The sequence below is a fragment of the Gobius niger genome (assembly GCF_951799975.1).
Source record: "Gobius niger genome assembly, chromosome: 7".
Taxonomy (NCBI): Eukaryota; Metazoa; Chordata; class Actinopteri; order Gobiiformes; family Gobiidae; genus Gobius; species Gobius niger.
Genome location: NC_136858.1, coordinates 25,541,787 through 25,566,164, shown reverse-complemented (window position 1 = coordinate 25,566,164; position 24,378 = coordinate 25,541,787). Strand labels below are relative to the sequence as shown.

Here is a 24,378-nt window from a genome sequence, read left to right as displayed (position 1 = left end):
ATTTGTTATTATGACCAAATGACTCCCCAATTTATAGCTCTACAACAGTGGCAGCAGTGCTCGGAGGATATTGCCATACTAAAGAGGACTGAAGGTAATTTCCTGACGGGATAATGAACCTGGGCACCACAGCCCTCTGGTCAACCTGCTTAACAGGAAATCTAAGACGCTTACGCACTAATGCCCCAATGGCCCCAGGTCCGAGCAACAGTGACAACAAAAGTCCTCGAAATGCTTTTAAATAGGAAAAAATAATAAAGTAATACCAACAAGAAAAATACACCAGACTAGGATTAAATAATTACAAAACATTTTTTACTTCAAAAAGGCATAAAATAATCAGCAGTGACAGTACAAATATTTGGTCAATATTGAATACTGTACATGACTCTGAAATCAATAGAGCCCTCTCAGTATGAGGGAAGAAACGCAACAATTCCGTTTCAGAGGCAGGCGCGTGAAGGGCTGCTTTGTCTCCTGCACAAAGGAACGCATCCCTGCTCGCGTCCTTGTTTTTTTCTATACTCAGACCCAATCCGCATGCGCCCCTCTGACAACAAAAAGCATGTGCAAAGGACAACATTATTAAGGTGTTTAAATTGTGACAAACATAAATAGGCAAACAGACACCCCCCCTCTGAGGCGCAAAAAAGCTATGTTTTGGGTCCAGAACTTCTTGCATTTTTTAGTTGATCATATAGGATTTCTTTCTCTCTTTTACGCACACTCGGAGCCTATTTTGAGTCTCTAATTGAGATTATGCAAAGTCCACAGATAAGCAAAAAAGACTCGGGGTGTCAGGTGTCAGCATCCTTTAAGGTGCGGAAGTGCTGAGAGTTTGTCCACTTTCCCCAAAGCAGCGGCGTTTTCGACCCCCTTCAGCCACTCTTTACATTTCCTCACCACAGTCTCATCCACGTCCCCGTCCTCGTCTTCATACTCCACATCATCGTACTTGTACTGGTCGTTTAACAGTGAGATTTTGACAATAGCGGTGATGTCCTGTTCCGGCGGGTCCGGTTTACTCGCGCCCGGCACGCATCCCTTGCCTCCCCCTTGCATCTTCTTGGACGGGAACACTCGCCGGTGCCGAAAGTCCGCCGCCGCGCAGCACTTCTGCTGTTTGGCCATCATCTGCTTCTCCAAGTTGCGCTTTTGAATAACGAGTATGGCTTCTGGGGTCAAACTGAGAGTAAACTGGATGTCCTTCTTGGCGTCGACATTGCCCTGTTGTTTCGCTGAGTCCATAGAAGTGGAGCGGCGCACCACTTCGCACGGTTCCTGAGGTTTGGGGACCGACAGCCACGAACACTTTCCCTGAGGCTCGTCCGGTTTCTGAACGGGACTTTTGCTCTTGATCTCCGGCTGAGATTTTCTCCCGAGATTCCGTAAATTCGCAGAAGTCCAAGAAGACGAGGTTTGCTTCTCCTTTTCGGACACCTTATCGGCCCCTGATTTGCTGGTGAGCTCAGACTGAGGAGGAGGCACAGCGTTGGCTTTCTTCTTCCCGAATAAATCCCTGCCGGGAGAAGAGATCCGCTGGTGCAGGCTGATCGGCGGAAAAGGCATTTTTGCGAGCGCGCGCGCACGGGAGGAAATTAGGACAGCGTCAGAAAAATGAGCGTCCAAAGTGCAGACGAGGAAGCCCTGTGACGAGACGTGTCCAACAGTTCATTATCCAACGGTGACGGCCGCAGGGCGCGTGCAAGTGCACCTGTGAGGACCGCTGCAATTCAACTAGTGCGCTCACACGCGCCTCCCGGAGCTTTTGTACTCGCGCCGGCAGGAAGGCGTGGTCATGAGGAGCACCAAACAAAGCCATGAAAAACGATATGATGTCATTTCATCGGGACCAAATCTCTTCTCCCACTCTCATGCCCAGTGGACCCGGCGATTCTGGGTTTTCTCAGGGACATCTTTGCTGAATCTAGGAAATACAGCCTTTACCTACGTCACAGACCTGGCCTATATAGCTTCAAATCAGTGAGCATCAGTGCGCTACCAAATATCCTCCTTCCTATTCTTTATAATAGCCTAATTGATTTGGATTCTAGAAGCTTGTTGTGATTGGTAGCTTAGTCCTATAAGTCTTTATTTTGATGTATCCAATTGGTTAACATGTGGTCTAAGTGTGATTAAAGCCCCATGGCGTAGAATTTAACCCAATAAATAAAATTGAAATACATTTATTTTATGATATAATGTTTTCATCATTGAAAAATACCTCATAAATGTACAAACAAACATTTATGAGGCTCAGCTCTCCTAAGATATGACTCTAAACTTTATCGGGAGTGGGTACGTCTCCAGCTCGTCTCCGTGGAGATGTGACTAAAGGCAGTAGAATTTGAGATTTAAACAGGTTAGGTTCTCATCCAAATCCATACTTTTATTACACACTGCAGTAATAGCTTTTTTAGCTTTAGGAGCATGTTTGGTTTAGTCCAAAACGTTACGCAGTGTGCCTTTAATTTTAAAGACAACATCGCAGACATTTGCCTTATAAATTAATACTTATTCTATGACAACGCAGGCTAAATATGGTGAATCCTCATTTCTTTTGCTTTCCATATACGCAACACATATGTGAAAATAGCCTTGAGAAATCAAATGGTATTTCCAAATCAGAACGAAGGATAAAAAAAAGTAATTCATTTATGTAGGTTGATTGTTACTTATGTTTGTCATCTGTGTTTGTACTTATATGTGATAATTATATTTAATCTGAAGCATTGTGCATGAAAAGCCCTGTATGCAAAAGACTTTGAGTTGCGAGTAATGTAAAATCCATGTAACGAAGCCTTCTCCCTGTAACGAGCCTGTGGAGATGTCTGTCCTTGAACTGACGCACTTTGAAGTCAATAGTTGAAAATGACAATTAACATACATGAGTGCTTTAGTGCCATATAGACTTCTACATAAGAAATAGCAGAGAACACAATTTTTTTTTTTTTAACTCAACAATATAGGACTCCACATCATTTTGTTTGAAAAAAATCCATTACTCAAAAAGATGTCGCTTTCAGACACTTTATTTGATTTAGCCTGAGGATGTTCACCCGGTATTTACATTACGCCAAACACATTCAAAGCACTCAATATTTGCACAAGAGCGTATTATAATGTCATGAAAGCAAACATTTAGAGCTGTTGAGAACTCAGGAGTCAATAAATACAATTTGTGTCATGAATAGAGGGAATAGGGACAAAGAATGAAAAGTGGATATTGCATCGGGATCAAAATTGCAGTTTAGATCATTCTGTGCCATTAGAGATGCAGAAACACATTATTGTGGTGGCAAAATTAGCTGGCACAATAAGAGGCCACTGTATATCGCAACTGAAATCCGGCAAAAGTTCGGTTTTAGCACAAACTATGGAATCCCTCACCTTTTTTGTCCCATGTCACGCAGCTCTAATAACTACCGACTTCGAGGACAAATGGTTAGCTTTAGATTTGTAGTGCGAGATAGGATTTGCATTCACATTTGGGCAGCAAAAGGACAAGTCTTGTTTACAAAGCCTTTCCTGAAAACCTGTCTAAGACTATTCCACATTAGCGCCTTACATTTAAAAAAACAGGCTTATAATAGCTTTCAGGGCAGTGTTGGTCAAGATAAAAACAACTTATTAATCCCTGTTATACCACATCAATCCAATCAGTGTGAAAATGTAAAAAAGCATAAATGCGCAAGTGCATTCAAGTTATAAGTACAAGATAATCTGAAAAGGAAGCACAGTGGTATTTTGGTATTTGTTGTGTTGTGTCTGACATAACACTGGATTAAGATGCAATTGAGGAGACGCAGATGGGTGGCACGTCCCCGCCTCACTATGTTTTTCCACTAAAAGCCTTAAAATAGTGTACAACAACAACAACCCATAATGGGAATCTCCCATCTCAAACAGCAGTCTATAGAGTGCATCCTGACTTCATGAATCCTATTGTTTACCAAGGCCGACAACATTGTACAGGAGACTTGCTGGTTCTTTGCCAAGTTTCTGGAACAAGTGCTGCCAAAGGGAGATTTTGCCTGTGCTAATCCGCCGCCACGTTACACAAGAGCCTAATGAAACGTGTTCAAGGCCCGTGGATAGATGGAGAGGCACCAAGTAGACTAAAGGCTACAATGAAGCAAGTCCACAACCTAATCTAAAACAACGTTCTAATGGTTGGAAAATCAGCGGGAAAAATTACAGTCTGAATGACTCCTAAATGGGTACAACCATCTCAATGCTGATGTTTCTCTTTGTGATCACATCAGCAATTTTATGAAGCCCTGTGTGGCAATTACAGTGATATTGGGCACTACAGAAACAACCTGAATTGAAGAGCGTGAAAATACAGGCAATATTTGACAGCCAATAATTGTGTATAAAAAGCCATGTAATGACAAACTCCCTGAGGGGGAAAAAAAGTGTCATTGTTTTGATAAGCTTCTACAATATTGGATCGATTTCCGTCCAACATGAGAATAGTTTTTCACCAAGATCTTGTTTTGATGAATGGAGAGCCGGACCACATGCGCACAGCCTTCTCCAGCATATTCTCAACAATGAGGTTGATGTCTGGACTCCGCAGTCTCCAATCCATGCGTGAAAATTATGTCTCGTGCTCCCTGGACCACATTTTGAGTGCACTGAATCCTTTGAGCGCATGGTCATCTCGGAATATGCCCGTGCTATCAGGAGAAAAAAAATCCATTGATGGAAAAACCTGGTTATTCAGTTTATTCAGGTAGTCAGCTGATCTTTTTTTTTATTTTTTTAATCTTTTTTTTTTGGCAAGGCTGTGTATTTTCGTTGCCCAATGCCCTGGCCTTTTTCCTGTTACATTCATTCATTCAACCAACATGTTTAATTTCTATCTCGTTTATTTAAAGAGATATTTTCCACTGAACAGAGCAAGAGGCAAAATAAAAAAAGCACTATTCTGCTTCTCCAGGCTTTTCCTCTAAATAGCCTGACCTACACCTTCTCATTGAGATAATACGAACATCTGCACCGCGGATGGGGGTGGTGACGAGGTTGGGATTCTTCCGGAGGTGGTTACCATAACAACCGCATCCTCAAAGGCCCATGCGCCACGATGCCGACGTGATGGAGAAAACCCACGGCGCGCGCTGGGTTATTAGGTCATGTCTAAATCACAATGTTCACAAGAGCGTAATGAAGCGGGACTTAGGAGCATCTGTCGGGGAAATCTAATTTAGAAAAGGACAACCTAATGTTCATGTAATTTCAAAAAGCTAAAGCAGTAAAGATGAAGGAAATCAGTCTGGACCGGAAAAAAGAAAGCAAAACATACATGACATTTACATAAACCAATACATTATGACTCAAGCATTAGCTGTGTAGCCCAGAGACAAAACTGTGGCCAAATGTGGAGCGGAAAGAAAAAAAAAAACTCAACACAGTAAATGCATTTTAATGTTGTTATAAGAATTTGAAACCAAAAAGTTTTTTTTGTGCTACAAATGAAAGCATGTGTAGATGTGTGCATTTCCCTGCTTATTAAGTGCGAAAGACTCCTCTGAATATACATCTTTAAATATATTAAAAGTTAAAGGCACTTATTTCTTCCGTGGTAAATGATAAATGCGGGCAAGAAATCAACCAGTAGCAGATTTGAGATTTAAGCCACACTTACAAAGCAATGGTTCACAGTACAAACAGAATACAGTAAAAAAAAAAAAAAAGAGAGAGAGAGAGTGTTGTATATACAAAGCCAGTTTGCATATTGGGACCAGTCGTCTTCTTGTGGATCAGTGGACGCAGGCATCCTAACTGAGGCATGTAGTGAAGCACTTTATCACCGCGTCCCTGTAGAGGAAAAAGTAAGAAATCATTGTGATGAATCAAGAGGACTTTGGCTCAGGTTTAAAGCGATATAATCCTTGTAATTCATTTTGCTTCTGTTTCAGTTTCAGTCCAAATTTGGGGCTAAAACAAATGTGTGGCTGTCTTGTGAGCGGTGACTCCTTTTGCATGAACCCTGTGTGATTTAGTGTAGGGCTGCACACAGCGTTCTAAAGGCCTATAATATTCATACAGGTAGGTTGTTTTTGAGGAGATTGTTGGTGTATACAGAGAGATCATGGCCCAGTCAATGACATTAATGATCATTTTTGAAATTCATTCATTTCCTTTGAAGATACTACTTGAGAAAGTGTAATTAAAGTCATCTGGGGGAATCCACATGAAACAAACGGTCTTCTCTGTCAGCACATGCAAACTAATGTCCAATTATTTTCTCTGAAAGGCGTCCAAAAATTGGAGACAATATTCAAAAACATGAGCGTGATGCTGGTCAGTAGAAAGGATTTTGAGACATAAGAATAATGTGGCAGGTTTGTGGATCCAATCACTAACAAATACTGATGCGGTACAACACTTTGTTTTGGAGATTTCTTACAAAAAAGTTTTCCTCCCATTGAGTTGTATTAGCCCCTGCCTTTATATTCTAGAACGTGAACGCAACCTATTGCAATATTATTAACTGAGGCATCTTATTTCCTCCATATCGTAAGAAACAAAAATATTGCAATAACTTTTGGATAGTCTGTTTGATAATAGAGTCAATCCTCTTCAGTATACAGATAATGTGTATGTCATTTTTATTGTGGTCTTGATCATTTAGCCCGAATTTTGTCTTCATCCTTCATCCATCAAATGTTTTGATTATCATTATTATTTACTTATTTCAAAGTTGTTTCAAAATTGTGTTACATATTATTATGTTTGTAACAATAAAGTTGCTGAACACCTTTATTCTTTCATATAGTGTAGCCTTAGTGTACACATCTTTCATATAATTGAGCTACTGAAATATTCAAATTAGTAGACAGGGATGCACTCAACAATATTAACTGGAAAACCGCTTTAAGGAAGGATGCGAGTGGACCAAAGCTCTGCATAAATTACGTCTGGCCCAAGATGATAACAATAATAATGCTTTTGAGCTCAAATCCGTCAGGCGTGTAAAATGAACAGTGACATAAAAAGCCATTTGTGCCTTGTTACACTGATTTGGGTGTGGCTTGTCATGAATAAGTGAGTGTGTTTTGGCGGGGAAGCACCAGTGATGAAGTGGGGGGTCGTTCCCCCATCCTCCCATCCATCGTGCTCCAAGGTGCTGCTCTCGTTTGAGAGATGATGCAATGTGAGGGATCGCTATGGCAACCGCATCCTTTTGGCAACTCAGCGCCCCCTTAATATATACCGCTAGCTACCGATGCCGGGGCCCATCAGTTTGTGTGTTGCTATGCAGACTCTGCCCCGGAGCCACAGAGCCACAGATTTCAGTGGAGGAGGTGTGAAAGCAGCCAAGGTCGAAACGGGAAAAGAACAAGTGGAGAAAGGGGAGGGGAAAGTCAGAACTATAGACTCATAGACCGACTTGGAGGAGGGGACTCGTGCTGACGTGTGCACGGGAAACATTAAAAAAAAACAACTCCAAAATATCAAGTGGGATTTTAAGGATTACTGCACTGTAAGGCTGCAACGACGCGTCGACGTCGTCGATTACGTAAATACGTCGACGCCGTTTTTGTGCGTCGACGCGTCGCTTGTTTACATTTCACTTCCAGCGTGGCTGCGCGTAATGCAAACGCTGCGAGCGAGGGGGAAAAAGCACAGCAAAAGTCGTCAAAAGTGTGGGAGTATTTCCAGAAACGGCCTATTAATGTTGTTGTTTGCACACTGTGTCGAGCGGAAATGTCATATCACAGCAGCACAACTAACCTGGCTAACGCCAGACTGCTGTGTGCGCTCCAATCATTTCCAACTGCAATATCACTTGTGATTTTAGTCTGGCGTTAGCCAGGCTACAGCACAACGGCTATGAACGAACATGTGAAACGAAAACACCCGCGGCTGCAAGGGCCCCGTATCTCAGTCAAACTACGGTGTTGTTTCACTGATTAATCAACGCGTTGTTACGGGGACAGGCTCTGACAGCGCGCACGCACTCTCCGCCTACTTTGCCGCATATAAAACCAAAACGGAGCAGTCTGCAAGTGAATGAGCAGGAGAGACCGTCACTCCCAACACGCGAGTACTTCTCCGCTCGTGTCCCTGCTCGGCGTCTGTCTCCCGGTGCTCGTTTCGCCTCATGCGCGGCTGCATCCCGTCCCCGTGTCCCGGGCGCTGCTCTCATGTTTTCTCTGCGTGGACTCGGGGCATCAGCCGCACACTCATTTAAACTCTCTACTTGTTGTGTCTAGCGGAGAATCAGGACAGTAGTTTGATGATAGACGAGAGTAAAGCCGTGTCTGTGGCCTTTTTGTCTTAAAGAGGAGTTGAATCCACATGGTTCTCACGAGCACAGTAACTTACAGTAACTCTGGTTCTCTGAATGTGCACAGTCTATAACGAGTTGGGCGACTCACAGGCTAATTCTCAGTGGTCAGACAGAAATAACCGTCAGGTGCAGGTTTCAGTTAGTTTTAAATCAGCGGTTCCCAAACTGTGGGTCAGGGCCAGAAGTGAGAGAATGGGCCCATTTGCCATTTTCCATTTTAAAAAGTGGGGAAAATAGACTAGTAGTAAGTAAATAAATTAAAGCCATGCCATTTGGAAACATCAATGTTTTTTCCTTCATTTTAAATGAAAAAATAATCGGTAACATGAAAAATAATCGATAGATTAATCGAAAAAATAATCGATAGATTAATCGATTAATCGAAAAAATAATCGATAGATTAATCGATAGAAAAATAATCGTTAGTTGCAGCCTTACTGCACTGAGATGAACAGTCTATAGATGATTAAGTGGGTTCTTGATGTGAAAAAGGCTATACCAGACATGTTATTTGGGGTTTAATCGCTCTTGAATAAAGCTCGCAGTGGCCGATAAAAACTTGTGTACTATAACTCCAAAATATAAATATATGAACCCAGTCACTCTTTTAGTGTTAAATAAAAACACTAAAAAACATCTCTGAGATTTACAAGTAAAAATGCAAATGAAATGCAATGTCTGGCCTTTGCCAACAATGAAGAGGTGGCATATTATTAAACGAATGACTGACGGAAGAGGGACTCGGACAACAATATCATTGTACAGTGAAAGGACTCGAAAACCAAACAAGGCTTCTTAAAATACATCAATTGAAGCTTTGCTCAGTTGTTTTCCTTTCATCAATGCAATGTCTGTGTCTGAATGCCTTCACTGGGGGAGGGGTCCGTAATAGACTCAATAACAACATCTGAGGAATTTCTAACTATAAAGAAAAGTATAGGGCTGATAAAAATACACCGTCAATACCTGATTATATACTTTTTATTTTCATAATATAGACAAATATCACTCTTACTAAAGAAATCTGTATAAACAATCTGAAGGAAAAACTACACCTTTAAAATTCACGGGACGACTGATAGTAAAGTGTATTTAATGGGAATGGTGACCCGGCAGCCAACCACATGGTTCTGCTGCTGTTTGTTCACTTTTTGTTGTTTTAGCCAATGTCGTTGCCTTTTATCAACAATGGAAGACTTGGGCCATAATCTTCAATTTATAACATTCAAGCTCAAACTCTACACTGTAGTTTTAAGTCTTTGTGCCATGAATTATGAAAAAACAGAACTTAAATCATCTTCACTATGTTCCCATGCATATCATTACACAAGGGCCTCCTTAGAGCATCATGGAAAGTGCCTATGCAGCAGGATTGGTCCAGCAGGCATAAGATGAATAGTAAACAAGGTAATATATTTAATAAAGGCTAGGTCAGCTGTAGTCATAGACATATCAGCAGGGTAAGCTATTTGTTTACATCGGTGGAGTTGGAAATGTTGGCATTTGTACAGCTGCTTTGTAAATACGTTGACAAATAATAGAGGCAAAAATAAATGAAATGAAAAATGGATTATAGTAAGAAGATTAAGAGGAGATCAAATTTTAAATTGCCAACGCATTTAAGAAAAACATGTATAGAAGAGAGTTCCCCTTGAAGTAGTTCTGAAAGTAAACAGTGGGAAGTGGCAGATTTGAGTGAAGGAATTTCTGAGGGAGGCCAAAGTGAACAGGTCTTTGTCTGAGAGCCGTATTGTTGTCAGCATTAGAATTGGGGGATGGGATCAAGGGGTGGTTAGAGAGGTCGCTCAGCTGTCAGGACGGATTATAGGGACACCCAAACACACAGGGCACTTAAATAAGGAGGGGTACGTGAGCCAAAGGCTCCGGGACGGTGGACCAAATAAGACAAAACGAAGCTCCCAGCTGGACTGGCAAAACAACATCACACCTCGGGCTCGGCTTGAGTCCTGGACACAACTACTACACCATATGGAACAATTTGGGAAGCGAATACCAGAGGTTACTCATGACAACTACAGAACTGATCTAAAATTAATCAGGCTAAAACAAACCAAACAAGATTACCACAAGTTTTTTAAGACAGAGGAGATTTTTATCCTCAAGTTAAAGCAGGTACTTGGGTGTTGATCTAATAAAAAAATAAATGTACTGGATTTAAAACTCACTCAGCTTAACATAAGCTCATAGCAGTCAAATCATTGGAGACATTTTTGGTTAATCTGTGGAAAAGAGCATTAACGCTGGCCAAGAAATGAGTCCATTTTTGATATTACAGACAAAGCACTGGGAGCTCAGAGGAGTGTGAAACAACAAGCTGCCATTTGCTGGACATAAGTGCCTGCATTAGTCCTGGGGGGGGATTACAACCATATGGCGAAGGCAAACAGGGCAATGTTTGGAAATGAATAAAAACATGTTGTTTTAAGTGTCTTTTGTGAAGTGCTTTGTTAAAATGTGTTAATATTTCCAAAGTAATTGAATTCAGCACAATGTACAGTCAATATATGTTCAAAAAGTATTCATAGCTTTCTATTCATGTTATTTTATTGGAGTGATGCAACTACAGCACTTTTTCTATTCTTTTATGTACACTTAGGCTGTACCTGTATCATGGGCAATGAATGGAATTTGACACGGACCTAAACTTTTAGGAATGTTCATAAACAGTGATGATATGATTGAGCGCATTGGAAAAAGTCATTGGTTCTGAATACTTTTGTTATGATGAAAAATTGTTTATTACATATTTTTTCTAATGTACATTTTTTTATTATTATAACTATGCCATTGTCAGTGTAGACAAATAGGTTTGTATGGTTTTAGTAAAGGACTGAAACATAACAAAATAAACAGAATAAAAGAGTTCGTAAACTCTCTGAACTTACAGAGGGTTAATGATTAATGAATAGAGCGGACATAAAGCTCAACAACTTACCTGGCAAATGGTATGTAAGAGATGCTATACCTGAAACACAAAGTGATCACATTAATGCAAGAGATAAAACATTAAAGCTGATGTGTTAGCACTTGATATTTTGGCTGTCACAGTAAATCACTTTCAGACGCTGTATCTAAAGCAACTTTCCACTCTGGTCCGAGTTTGGCAAAGGCACGTACTGTACAATACTGCAGTTTGTGAAACGACAGACTTGAATAGTATTTCTTCCCAAAGTGAATTGAAACTTCAGGGACAGATTAAAGTGCAGCAGAAAGCTCCTCATAAATTTCAAACATGTGAGGAATTCAGTACTTTAGCTAACTGATTAACTAATGTACGATTTAAGCATTACGCCACAAGTCACAAAGGCCTTTACATCCTTAAAAGGAGCTGGATCAACTTCTGACATAACACCAGTGGTTCACAGGTATTCAAATATCAATGGAAACATGTGCATTTCCTGGCATTTCTTCTTTCTGTTATTGACACATTTAGTCCAGGTGCCATCCTTATGTTCTTGGGTTAAAATATGGTTCAGTCCTCGATAGGGTCTAGTCAAGTTTCAGATTATATTGTTGTAATTTAAAGGGATATTTCAGGATTGTTGACATGGGGCCTCATTCCCTAGTTCCTCAGAGTACTGCTGATTTCTGGAGATATTTTTTTTTGTAATTCATGCAGTTCTTATATTTGAAGAATTACGTGACGCTTGGCTTGTGCAAGGCTAGCGCATTTCTATGGTATCAGCTAGCCTGCATTAAAAACAGTCTGACACACTCCACAGTGCACCTGAGGCAAATCACTTATAACACCAGACTAACCATATAAATGTCTGTGTCAATAGAATCATTTTTGGAATATTACTGACCTTGCATCACATGAATGATCGCATTTTGAGGGACTATTTTCTAGCAGATCACTCCGCCGCTGCGTAGCTTATACAAACACGAAGAACACAGATGCTGCTCAAATATAAGGTATTTTACATGCAAAATGGTTCAAATTACTCCATCGACACAGACATTTATATGGTTAGTCTGGCGTTATAAGTGATTTGCCTCAGGTGCACTGTGGAGCGGTTCAGACTGTTTTTAATGCAGGCTAGCAGATATCGTAGAAATGCGCTAGCCTTGCATTAGCCTAGCGCCACGAAACTCTTCAAATATAAGAACTGCTTGAATTACAAAAAAAAAATCTCCAGAAATCAGCAACATGTCAAAAATCCTGAAATATCCCTTTAAGGATGGACTTGAAAACAGGGCTGCACAATGTGAGACTATGGGGCGGCTTTAACACGTTATGTCAAAACTAGACTAAAAAAAAATGACTTAATGAGCCCCAAAAACTAAATATGGAAAATCATCAATCAAAGTTCTTTATAAGTAAATCTCAGTCAGACGGAACAACTCAGCGTTTGCAATACAGTATCCTGTGATGTGGACGTTGCCTCACCAAATATTACATAACAGTGATTGTGAAATATATTGTGCAGCTCTATTCTGAAACCTGCCCTTTTCTGTTTCTTGAGGCAGAGAATCGCGCCGCAGCAAAAACATCATTTAAACATTTTGAACTAAACGAGAGACGTTATCCTAATCATCATCATCTTGGCCATTTTGTACCACTGTCCCGTACACTAGTCCCAAATAGCTTTTCCCTGCCGTCTGCACTTTGCCTGCTCCTGTGTGGGTCAGTGCTGATCTTACTTATGTCCCACCGTCCTTCAGACGTCTGGAGGGCCGTGTAGGAGTGCACTAAGGCCCCTCGCGCTCGGAGAACGAGAAAGCCGGGGATATGTGTGACTCCTGGTTTCCATGGTGATGCTCAGAGAATGTGCCGGAAGTGAGTTTTTTCTGACGTGGGGGTGCGAACAGAGAGGAGCCGAGCAGCGTCGTGCTAGCGAGTAAATCTGGACAAACGACTGTCGCGTAATATAGTGTTTGCGTTTCTAAGCACTTGGACACACCGAAACTCCCGTTCACTGCTGGGTAAATATGTTCAGAGGAAAAGACAAATGGAAACATGCACATACATATCAATCAGGTATTTGTGGGGGAGCACATATAGGTGATCAGATAAATTAGATTTGTTCACACGAAATAGCAATGATAGCAATTAAATATCATAGCTTTAAATGTTCAACTAATACCTAATGGCATCGAGTAAAGGAAAGTCATGCGATTAAAACCCATGAATCGGGTGATAGTAAAGGTGCATTACGGACGGTTTTTTTTTGCGGAAAAAACCCTTGATATTAGTGCGCATTTGACCTCACTGAGTTGCCTTGTATACGAAATGCACGGTACAAATAAAGCTGCCTTGCCTTCTGTGACCCAGCAGCTGTATGTGTGATTAGTATGGCGCCTTTGCTTTCCATGACAGAGGCCTCTATGGCACATACAGGTGAAACTCGGAAAATTAGAATATCGTTAAAAAGTGCATTCACGTCTATTATTCAACTTAAACTGTAAAAGTAACATATGATAGACTCATTACATGCAAAGTGAGATATGTATAGCCTTTACTTGTTATAATTTTGATTATTATGGCTCAGCTTGTAAAAACCCCGCATTAAAAATCTCATAAATATATTGAAATATGTATTTTGAAAATGGACTATTAGCCATAATCATCAAAATTAGGACAATTAATGGTTTGACATACAGTGGGGAAAAAAAGTATTGGGCCAAAACCCAATAGAATGTCTATGTGAAACTGTATGTCACTTTGCATGTCATGAGTCTATATCATTAGTTTCACATTTTGAGTTGAATTACAGAAATAAAATTTGAGTGTCACCTGTACTTCCAGAAAACCTACCATAAACTCTAAAAAAGAAATTGATCCTGAATTGTGAGAGAAGAATGTGATATAAAAGGTAGGCGCTGTGCTAACCATCTACACAGCCGCTGGGTCAAAAGGTCAAATACGCACTATACCGGCACGGTAGCGGTTAGAAGGTCCAGGGTTCGATTCCCACCTGGACGGGCCTTTCTGTGTGGAGTTTGCATGCTCTCTCCGTGTCTGCGTTTGTTTCCTCCGGGTACTCCGGTTTCCCCTGCCACTAAAAACATGTACAATAGGCCAGGATGAATGATGTGTGTGCGTGAATGTATGATGGTGGTCAGAGGGGCCGTTGGTGCAGATGTGTGCAGTCGCAACAGCGCTTCTGTCAGTCTCCCCCAGGGGAAACTGAAGCTACAAACGTAGTTTACCACCGAGTATGGAGTGAATGTACAATTGTCTCATGTAAAGCGCTTTGTGACTATGTCTGTGAAAGGCGCTATATAAATAAAGATCTTTTAATATCCAGTCTTTTTCCTCATAATAAGTTCCATAATGAACCTTTAAGGTAGACGACTTGTCAGAATTCAAGTGTTTTATGAAGTTTTAACAATTTATCCCTTGGACAACAAGTACCTAATTATTATGACCAAAACAAGCAACAAGGAATTCATTTCAAAGAAACAAGACGTCTTCAAACAGTTCAATGCCAGGAAACAATCAAAAACATATAGTTAAGATACAGTAAACATGACTCAGCGTCTAACTGCAATGCAGCTTATCAATATCAATACCTCCCAGACAACATCAAAAACAAACATCCCCGACCCATTCATCTCTAGTTTGAAAACAACCCCAATTAACCTCACGAAATAAGGTCAAGTTTACTAATTGGATAAGGTCTACTCGTCTGAGGACTTTCCTTTGCCATACGCGGTATAAGCCAGCCTCGGCTCAGACGGCGGGTTAAAAATACTCTGACCAAAGGCAACGGGAGCACTTTGACTCAGCGGGTTAGTCATACAGATGTGGGTTAGGGAGGCAAGAAGGATGAATCCAGCATGATGATGAAATAACAAGCCGGCCGCATGACATGTCAGTTAAGCTCGACATACTCACCATGTCATTGCCAAAAACTGCAGAATACAGAAGATGATCGCCAGCCCTTTTTTATGCCACTGAAAAGAAAATAAAGCAGTTATTTCAAGGCAGCGAAGGTGGGACTTGCTTAAAGATCCGTGTCCCCAGATATGAGGTAAACATGTTCAAATCAAAAATGGATACAAATTGTTGTGTTGATTCTTTCACCCCACGTTTTAGGTTTCCTGATCATGTGACTAAAACAAATTGGTAAAAACATAAATGTATGACTAGTTTAAGACAACCAAGCTCATTTTTATGTTTTAGTTTCATTTAAAAGCATGAAGAGCACACAATGTTATGTATCCAATCTTGATGAATGTGCCTTTCCAGTAACTCGTATGATACAGCAGGTAATACTCACCCAAAACACTGCACAAAGTGTTAAGGCCAAACAAAGCTGAAAGAAAAAGGGACAAAACATGTTGTAAAGACTATTCACAGAAGTGTAGGATAACAGACGTTTTGTAGTATCAAGGCTAAAAGTGTTGACACGATGAGTTACTTTATCCCCTCAAGCCTTTAAGACAGAGAGGAGCGCCAAATCTTTGATTAAATCCGGGAATCCACTACCAGAAATCACAACAAGCAAAGTCTACGCCAAAAGGATTTGGTGAAAATGAACTACCAGATACTCCAAAAAGACTGTAAATGACAAATTTAACACTTACCAGCATAACAATTGTTGCTATCAGCCTGGTGGGTTCAAACATGCGCTTCAGCTGTTTAAGAGGTCCCATAAGGAAGCAAGTGCTTTAGGAAAAACAACAGGGAAAATATGGTTTAAATGTTTGTCTGATTACACATTTTTAATTCAAGTTAATATTCAGAAAGGAAAGGACTAATGGTTTGTGAGACGATGGACGAGATGTAATTAAGGTGCAAGAGTCCTGGAAATGATTTCAACATTCATTACTAAACACACACAATGACGACATCCTTTGTGACAACGAATACAGGTACAGTATTTCATCAGCTACATTGATTCATTAGCCATAATTTATTAATTTTTTTGCGTGATGCATAAAGCCTCCAGACTAGCGAAGTATCACATCTCTTCGTAGGCCTCAGCATCCTTCAACTTAGATTAGTGAGAACAAAAACTATAATAGTTACAGTTAATATATCAAACTGCTTGTTTACATGGATATGGATATGGCTCCGTAGCCATTGGGATTTTTTCTACAATCAGATTTCTTGAATACAGTTTGACTCAGTATTTGCTTAAAAGCATATTTGTGGCAGGATGTGGTTAATATAATAATTAAAGAAAGATACTTCATAATATAATATAATATAATATAATATACACAAATTCAGTTATTCAGGAGCTGCCATTTAAAAAACAAGAAATAAAGCCCCTGAAGAACTTAAAAAGGTTCATGACCCCTGGCATAATGAATGGTGATGCCTAAATTTCTTATAGAAATTAAGTGATTTATCACACCATTTAAAAAAATAATAATAGCAATGATATCTCTAAAAACTACGCTTCGTTGCTCGCCTAAAGGGTCGCCTCATTACACTTATGAGAAAATGCACACAGATGGGCACGGGGGCACGCAGCGACGCTTCACCCCACGCCATGATTCCTATGTGTTGAATTCAGATTGGCACCATGCAGCGACAGACATGTCTCTGACACCTGACAGAAATGTTCACTTTTGTTGGGAAGGCCGTGACAAAGAAAGCCTCGTCAGATCTAGAGCTTCAGCCTGGTGTGGCCTTCGGAGACAAAGAAGGTAAACTATCTACAAACATTATCTCCCAACAATTAACATTGCACTGTGATGCAATGACCTGATCATTTCATGCCATGTGATTTGGATATAATTTCATCTCTAAATCTACCATCTGAGAAAGTCCATAGTTTTATCATTTGTATCTATAAAAATGTGTCATTCCTGTCATCATCACAAAGCGCCGGAGACAGCATTTACAGTACGGGGGCATTTACTAGTCCATTTAGATCTCTATTTCAAGACCACTGCAATGACACATAGATAAAAACCTCCTACTGGCTACACTTTGACTGGTGACGTCAGTAAACTGTAACTAAACAAAGGGTTTCCCGCGCAGTCAGTGCTGAGGAGAGCTGAGGGAGGCTGAGAGGCGTCACAGCTGTTCAATGAGGCACCGGAGTGCTGGAGTGTGGGGCTCTGACGTAGGAGCCGTGTCTGCTCTGAGTGTGAGAGTGAGATGGAGATGCTTTGTCCAAACGCACGAGTGAGTGCAGCCACGCACAGGCTGTTATTCCAGACTCAAGTGGAGGGAAGAATAACCCATTGTATTAGAACTACTGCAGTTGACAAAGATATGAGAACAAACAGCCATTTCAACATTGGCAAACAATTGGAACATAATCCACTATACAACTTCACTTGTGACTTCTTCCCCCGAAGAGAAACATTTATATTTACATTGGTACATGTTACGTTAGTAAATCAGGTACAGTAAACAGGTTTTTCATTAATATTGTCCACAACTGAATCACATAACAGAAGACAGAGGGTGCAACAAGAAGCCTTACTTTTTGTTTCCTTTTTAGTTTCCTTTGATATTACTGAAGCTAAGCAAAGTAGGGTCTAACTAGTTTTTAAGGTTCTTTTAGAAAGACACTAGGTAAAACAAACAAGCTTGTTTTACCTAGTGTCTTTCTAAAAGAACCTTTAAAACTAATTTTGTTATCAAGAAGACATAATGAATGTAATAAAAGAGAAACAAAGTAGGGCCTGATTAGTAACAGGATGGAAGATGACTGGGAAATAGCGCACTTTGAGTGACTTGTGTCATGTGGAAAGCGCTATACAAATAAGATTCCTCCCTTTCAATTATTGGTATAGTTTAAAACATTACCAGGTTAAAATAGGAAAAAAAAACACGTTGTTCTCTCTAAAATATAATCATAACAAATGTCACATCAAACCATTATTTATTGACCTTTATTTTACCTGGATCGTCCCACTGAGATTAAGAATCTCTTTTTCAGGGGAGTCCTGGCCCCAGAGGGGAATCTATTGTGCATGTTTTTAGTGGTAGGGGAAACCGGAGTACCCGGAGGAAACCTACGCAGACACGGGGAGAACATGCCAACTCCACACAGAAAGGCCCCGTCCAGGTGGGAATCAAACCAGGGACCTTCTAGCTGTGAGGCGTGAGCGCTAACCGCTGCGCCACAGTGCCGCCCATTATGTTTACATTTATTCTACATTTGCAGTACAATCTTTTTCCAATCATATACAACACGGGTCTTTTTCAGGTCCATTTTTTCAGGCTCACATACTGAGCGCAAGATGAACTGGTAACCCCCGACTTTCACTTAATGAATCCAGCTCTACTTCTATTTCTGCAGGACAATTCTTCATTGAAAGCGGTATATTTTTATACAAGCCAGATCAAAACAAATTTTAAATGTTGTGCACCTCAAATGATCATGAATAATAATCATATTTTACAGTGGGGGTCCCGAGTTGTTAGTATAGTCTGGTGATTTTTGGGAACCCCTGTGGTGCGTTATTGTGATTAGCCTTATCATCTTTTATGGTTAAACACAAATACATGATGGATAAGATTATTGTCAAAGTACTTCCTGGTGATGGGTGAGCATATAAACTAAAGCAAGTTACAGCAAGTTATGACACATTATCATGCAAGAAAAACCTGAGCCGCTGCCAAAAGAGAGATAGTGAAAGTCATTGAGGATACTATCAATCATACGGTGCCGCATGAGTGAGATACTTTTTGCAGTCATCAGCAGGGGGCATTAGTAATTAAAGGCTGAGGCCAAGCCAAGAAAAAGATCAGCTAAATGAGAGTTGGCCGGGACAGTCTTACCTGGAAATAGCTGCTATGTTCCCTATTGTGTAGAAGACTGCGAAGAGCTTGATGCCACCTGGAAGGAACAGGAGCGCCGAGCCCTAGTTAGCGAAAATAGACTTTGTTAGTTTCATTTGAATGTCTAATTATAGCAGCCAATCAAGTATGATGAAACTGAAGCTAGTTTCTACATAAAAAAAATAAAAATAAAATTGTGGCCTATATTTTCTTGAGCAGAGGCTTCCAAACTGTGGCAGTGCAAAATGACTCCGGGGGTACCTGAAAAGGTTTAGGACACGAAAACTTAATAATCTGATTACATTTTGACACTTAAAATATTATTGTTATGATATGACTACTAAGCCCATTATGTTTGAAACATTTCTTTAATTGTAGTATAGGCAAAGTAGTTACCTAAAAACATATTTTAAGTGTAACATTGTCCATATTTTAAAAAGATATTCATAAGATTCTTTAATTAGCGAAATTTATTATGAGCTACATTCACTGGATTTTCAAGTGTGTCGACTCTCGGGAGTTCGGATGGTGACTAGTCATCCAAAGCCTCAGGGGGTGCATACTGTAGTTGCAAAAAGTTTGGGTACCACTGTCCAAGTAACCATGGCGCCCCCTTGTGGCAAACATAAATGTTGGTTTGTAAAGAGCCAATGATTATACTGTATAAAGGAAACAGAAACAAATAATTATTTAAGTAATATAGACATTTCTAATCTGGTTGGACTTCTTGTTCTGTTTGAGTCAACATATAGGGAGAAACGCTGTTATTTCCACCGGCTGTTCTGATGACTGGTGGGCAAACAGCTGATTTTTCCGAGCTTGAAGAGCTGTTTATTTAAATCACAGATCTTTTACAGAACCGATCTTTTCACAGATGCAATGCTCTGTAAACGATGTTTTGATCCATCATAGATCTATTAATATTTATTTTATACATTTGCGTTGCCCACCAGTGCCTCGGACGTGACGACACGGCGATCCCCCTCATAGTTTAGTTGTCGATGTAATCAAAAGGTTGTTTCAGCCCTAGTCATTCCTATAAGCTTACGATACGAAAACATACTTTTACAAGAGCTTTAACAAACCTCATCACACAGACAAGATGTAAAATACTTTGTCAGCGTCCGTTATCACAGCTATGCGGCATCGTCCACACTTCCTGTTATCTTTGCACAACACAGTGTGCCAATCTCCCAAACTGAGCTTAGTTTGTGCATAACTACCAAGCTGGAGGATTCAGCCTATTGTGTTTGTTTTGGGTTGATGAAGTAAACCTCATGCAGAGAACTTGCAAACCTCACAGAGAAATACTCAGGCATCGAAACCCAGGGCCTTATCAGCAACAAATCTTTTTTATTTTCATTCCGACAGCTTTGTAAGTTTACATTAAAGAAAACTCACACACTCACCAATATTGAACACAGGATGCCTGAAGCGAAGCATATGGCAAACCATTTGACTCTTGTGCTGTAGCTGAGTGTACTGGCATCCAGGACCTGTGGAGAACAATAGGAGGATGTCAAACACAACCACAGTGACCTATGAATGGCTTTATGCTGATGAGTAGCCCACGCCAACCTTTATTTGTATTCAGTAAAATAAAATAAAGGTACTCTCGAAATTAAAATCATCCAGTTTTATGTTGTTATCTGACACACTCAAACAATACTACTTACAGTCCGTGCCAAATTCATGCAATATTGCTGAATTTCTGGCTGAGTAACGCTTCATTGAATTGCAAGAATATAAAAACGTAAAATGTTAAGACAAAATAAAAACTTGCAACCTAATGTCAAAGTATTCACATCATCAATAAAACAAAGTCTTACCTCGTTTCCTCCTCATGTTTGCATGTAAAGTATTATTATACAAGTGAATAAAGGTGTGACAGTATTAAACAACATTAGAGCCATGCTGAGTAAAACAATCTGAAGAGAGACACAATAACAAGACGAAGTAATGTGTCGAATAGACATAACAGGCAAGTTGCATTCCTGCACGCGCTACTAATGACATACAGGAAATAAGCTGTCGTTAATGTAAGAAATAAAACCTAAGTAAGTCATATTCGGCAGTACTAGGCCTATTTGCACAGTGCATTCAGTTTCCTGTTCATTTTTTAGCATTAGCTCACTACATATGCTACTGTCCTACATTTCAGTACCTGCGCTGTGAGACCCAACTCCTCGTTATCCTCTTGGCCGCTGAGCACTCGACGAAGCTTGTCCATCGCTAAAATAAAACTTAAATAAACCCGTTAACACTTTACTTTTCCCCACAAAAGTAGTATTGTGACTTCGTGTGAATGTCTAACTTTTAGTCGAACTCACAGCAGTAAAGAAATTTCTGCGCTTTTCGCTTCCGGAAAAAAAAACGCCTTTTTTGCGAGTACTGGTCTGACGACGGTTTGACTTCACTGGATACAGTTGCGTGTCTTGTTCTGGGCGGTGCAGAAACTGACCTGAGATCAGTCCGTCGTGTGATAGAACGGGGCTTCCTGTCATGTGTCACCAGTACAGTCGTGTTATGTATGTGACGCTTACTCTATGCACTTACTGTGGATCGATAGACTTCTGTCAAACTTCAAAACAAAGGGTCACGTGTGCTACACATTCACACATTTGACAATTTATTGAATTTGAAAATCTAAAAATCATGTAGTTTAATATTTGGTATCGCCCATTAGCCTTGCAATTATAGACACCTAGTGGTCATCTATAGATTGCAGATTAGGATGCTGTCATATGGGATTAGCAGCAATTGTAAAGTAATGGCGATTTTAAAAGTTAAAATGCCGGAGTTATTGTTCACATTAAAACACTTGGACACCACAGTGAGTTAGGTGTATTTACCAATAGTAACTCAGCAGTTAATGGAGTTGTTCCATGGCTTTTTTCTCCACTTTTTATACTGTTTTTAGCTAATGTTAGTCAATGGAAAATGTATGCTAACAGCTGCAAAGATGGCGGATCTCCATGGTAACTGTGGAATTTCCCGAACACTACATGAATTTCTTTCTTTCTTTCTTTCTTTCTTTCTTTCTTTCTTTCTTTCTTTTTGTACTGCCTAAAATGCTGTTTTCATGTCTTTATTAGCCATGCTTTTCAAATGTCACATATTGGGTCTCGCTTCAGTCTATAAATAATGACTCTTGTGTACTTGGAAAAACTTGTGACACATGTTTGTTGTGAAGTGCATTCCAAGTGTTAAAGGGACTATAAGGAGTTTAAAAATGTTAAAAATGTATGTATTTTCCTCCCCCTACATGTTCCAGCAATGTCCTAAGGTGTAGAAAGAGCCCAGACCTGTTCACCACAACTGCCTCTAAAATCCTGCACTGTCACTCAAAAGGCTGTTACTTCGGGTCCGAGTTGCAGTCATGCCCGAGCTTAAAGGAATAGGTCACCGTTTTTACATACTGAGATATGTTCTTACCTTAGCTTTGACGAGTTCTTTAGGGCCTGTCTGGTCTTCCCCCGTGCCTTCAATCACGTAAACACAGCGCAGACGGCGTTAGCATTTAGCCTCTCCCCCTCTCATCTATATAGCTCCAAAACAGGTTAAGATAGAAGCTACCAAGCTCTTCCACGTTTTTCCTATTTAAATATGGTTACGTGAAGTGTTCCACTACAAAGTATAATTACACAAAATTAAACAATGTGGATTTTCTAAGCGGATAAAAGGGGGAACTATAATGTAAGGCGTAATAATACCAGGAGTAGTTTGGCATCTGCACAGTAAAGTGAAGATTACTGAGCGGATTTCGAACTACTCCTGGTATTATTACGCCTTACAATATAGTTCCCCCTTTTATCCGCTTAGAAAATCCACATTGTTTAATTTTGTGTAGCCTAATTATACTTTGTAGTGGAACACTTCACGTAACTAGCCATAGATGAGAGGGGGAGAGGCTAAATGCTAACGCCGTTTGCGCTGTGTTTACGTGACTGAAGGCACGGGGGAAGATCAGACAGGTCCTAAAGAATAATAATAATAATACTAATAATGCATTGGATTTATATAGCGCTTTTCTGGACACTCAAAGACGCTTTACATTGCACTATTCGTTCACTCCATACTCGGTGGTGGTAAGCTATTATTGTAGCCACAGCTGCCCTGGGGTAGACTGACGAAAGCGAGGCAACCAGTCTGCGCCATCGGCCCCACTCACTCACACACTACATTCGCTAGGCTTCCTGGTGTTACTAAACGGTCTCCCATCCAAGTACCGACCAGGCCCTTCCCTGCTTAGCTTCCAAGGTCTGACGGGATTGGGCAGAGCAAAGGCGGTATGGCTCGTCAAAGCTAAGGCAAGAACATATCTCAGTATGTAAAAACGGTGGCCTATTCCTTTAATATAGAAGGTGCAGCTACACGTATGACCTGAGGTGGTAGTAGTGAGTATAAAATGGCCAACTTGCACATTGCCCCTTTAAGGTAACGTAAGTAATATTAAATAATAATATTTTTTCTAAAGTCCCTCCCTCTGTTGATTTCAGGAACTAATCAGGAATTCGCGGGATACCACTTTGACCAATGAAACAAGCTTTTCCTGTGAACCAGCCTGTCAGGTCCAATTAGGAGAGAGAAGGGGGAGGAGCTTGATTGTTCACTTTTGAAAATTCTGTCCCCGCGTCACTTATTTTGCAAACTAAGAAGGCCTTTACTTTCAAATTTTACTCTATCTCCTCTTACTTTGCAAACTTACAGACTATCACTTTAACTTGTAGGCTATGACTTTCAGTGCCTCAGACTTTCTTGGCCCTTGTCCTTGTTAGATGATGATAGACTTCACACCTTTGCCTCTAGTGTCTGCGTACGATTGGTGCATGAATGGGTTAGTGGTTCTTCGATGCAGTGCTTTAGATAAAAGTTGAGACCATAGTGCATTGACATTAAGTAAAAAAACACAAAACAAAAAACAAACAAAAAAACCCTCCCGTAACTGAGTGACAGGCGAGTTACTTAAAATATTTAGTACCCTAATTAATCACAAGAGGGCAGCATTTTAGCACCTTAAATAGCCCGAAGTAGCCAGATTCGTTTAATTGTCGGCTACATAGTAAGGAAGATAACATTGTACATTATCCTTTTATCGATTATCAAAGTATTTACAGGAACTGTCGAAAATGAAATTTACTTTAACTGGCCCCCATGTTTGTTTGTTTTTCTGAAGCCACGCGCACAATAGGCTGGTCGCTGATCAAAGGGATTTATTTGGTCAGACTCAGAATGTACAAAAATGGGTAGTCAGAATAAAGATCACCTATTGGCTCTAGTCCTCGACATGTTTAATCTGAAGCTAAAGTTGTAAACAGTTGTAGACCTCATTTTTGTTCCAGAGAGTCCCGCCTTCGTG

At 40.3% G+C, this 24,378-nt stretch overlaps 2 protein-coding genes across 2 annotated transcripts; both read right to left on the bottom strand.

The window, feature by feature from the left end:
* Positions 1-704: 704 nt before the first annotated feature.
* Positions 705-1,979, bottom strand: prr18 (proline rich 18). Its single transcript, XM_079560458.1, has one exon. It carries the CDS (start codon positions 1,567-1,569, stop codon positions 805-807), a length of 765 nt encoding a protein of 254 aa, XP_079416584.1. The 5' UTR covers positions 1,570-1,979; the 3' UTR covers positions 705-804.
* Positions 1,980-4,858: 2,879 nt separating this feature from the next.
* On the bottom strand, positions 4,859-21,384 carry sft2d1 (SFT2 domain containing 1). The gene is made up of 8 exons (XM_079559807.1): positions 21,184-21,384; positions 20,429-20,515; positions 19,020-19,102; positions 15,857-15,938; positions 15,550-15,585; positions 15,165-15,223; positions 11,259-11,288; positions 4,859-5,823 (listed from the first exon to the last, which is right to left on the bottom strand). The coding sequence occupies exons 1-8, from the start codon at positions 21,247-21,249 to the stop codon at positions 5,784-5,786; spliced, it is 483 nt and encodes a 160-aa protein (XP_079415933.1). The 5' UTR covers positions 21,250-21,384; the 3' UTR covers positions 4,859-5,783.
* Between the last annotated feature and the right edge of the window lie 2,994 nt (positions 21,385-24,378).

Coding starts and splice junctions, on each gene's coding strand:
- prr18 (XM_079560458.1), bottom strand. CDS start 1,569: ATGCCTTTTCCGCCGATCAGCCTGCACCAGCGGATCTCTTCTCCCGGC.
- sft2d1 (XM_079559807.1), bottom strand. CDS start 21,249: ATGGACAAGCTTCGTCGAGTGCTCAGCGGCCAAGAGGATAACGAGGAG. Junction 20,516..21,183: donor AGTTGGGTCTCACAGCGCAG/GTACTGAAATGT, acceptor TGTTCTCCACAG/GTCCTGGATGCCAGTACACT. Junction 15,586..15,856: donor TAGCAACAATTGTTATGCTG/GTAAGTGTTAAA, acceptor TTTTTCTTTCAG/CTTTGTTTGGCCTTAACACT.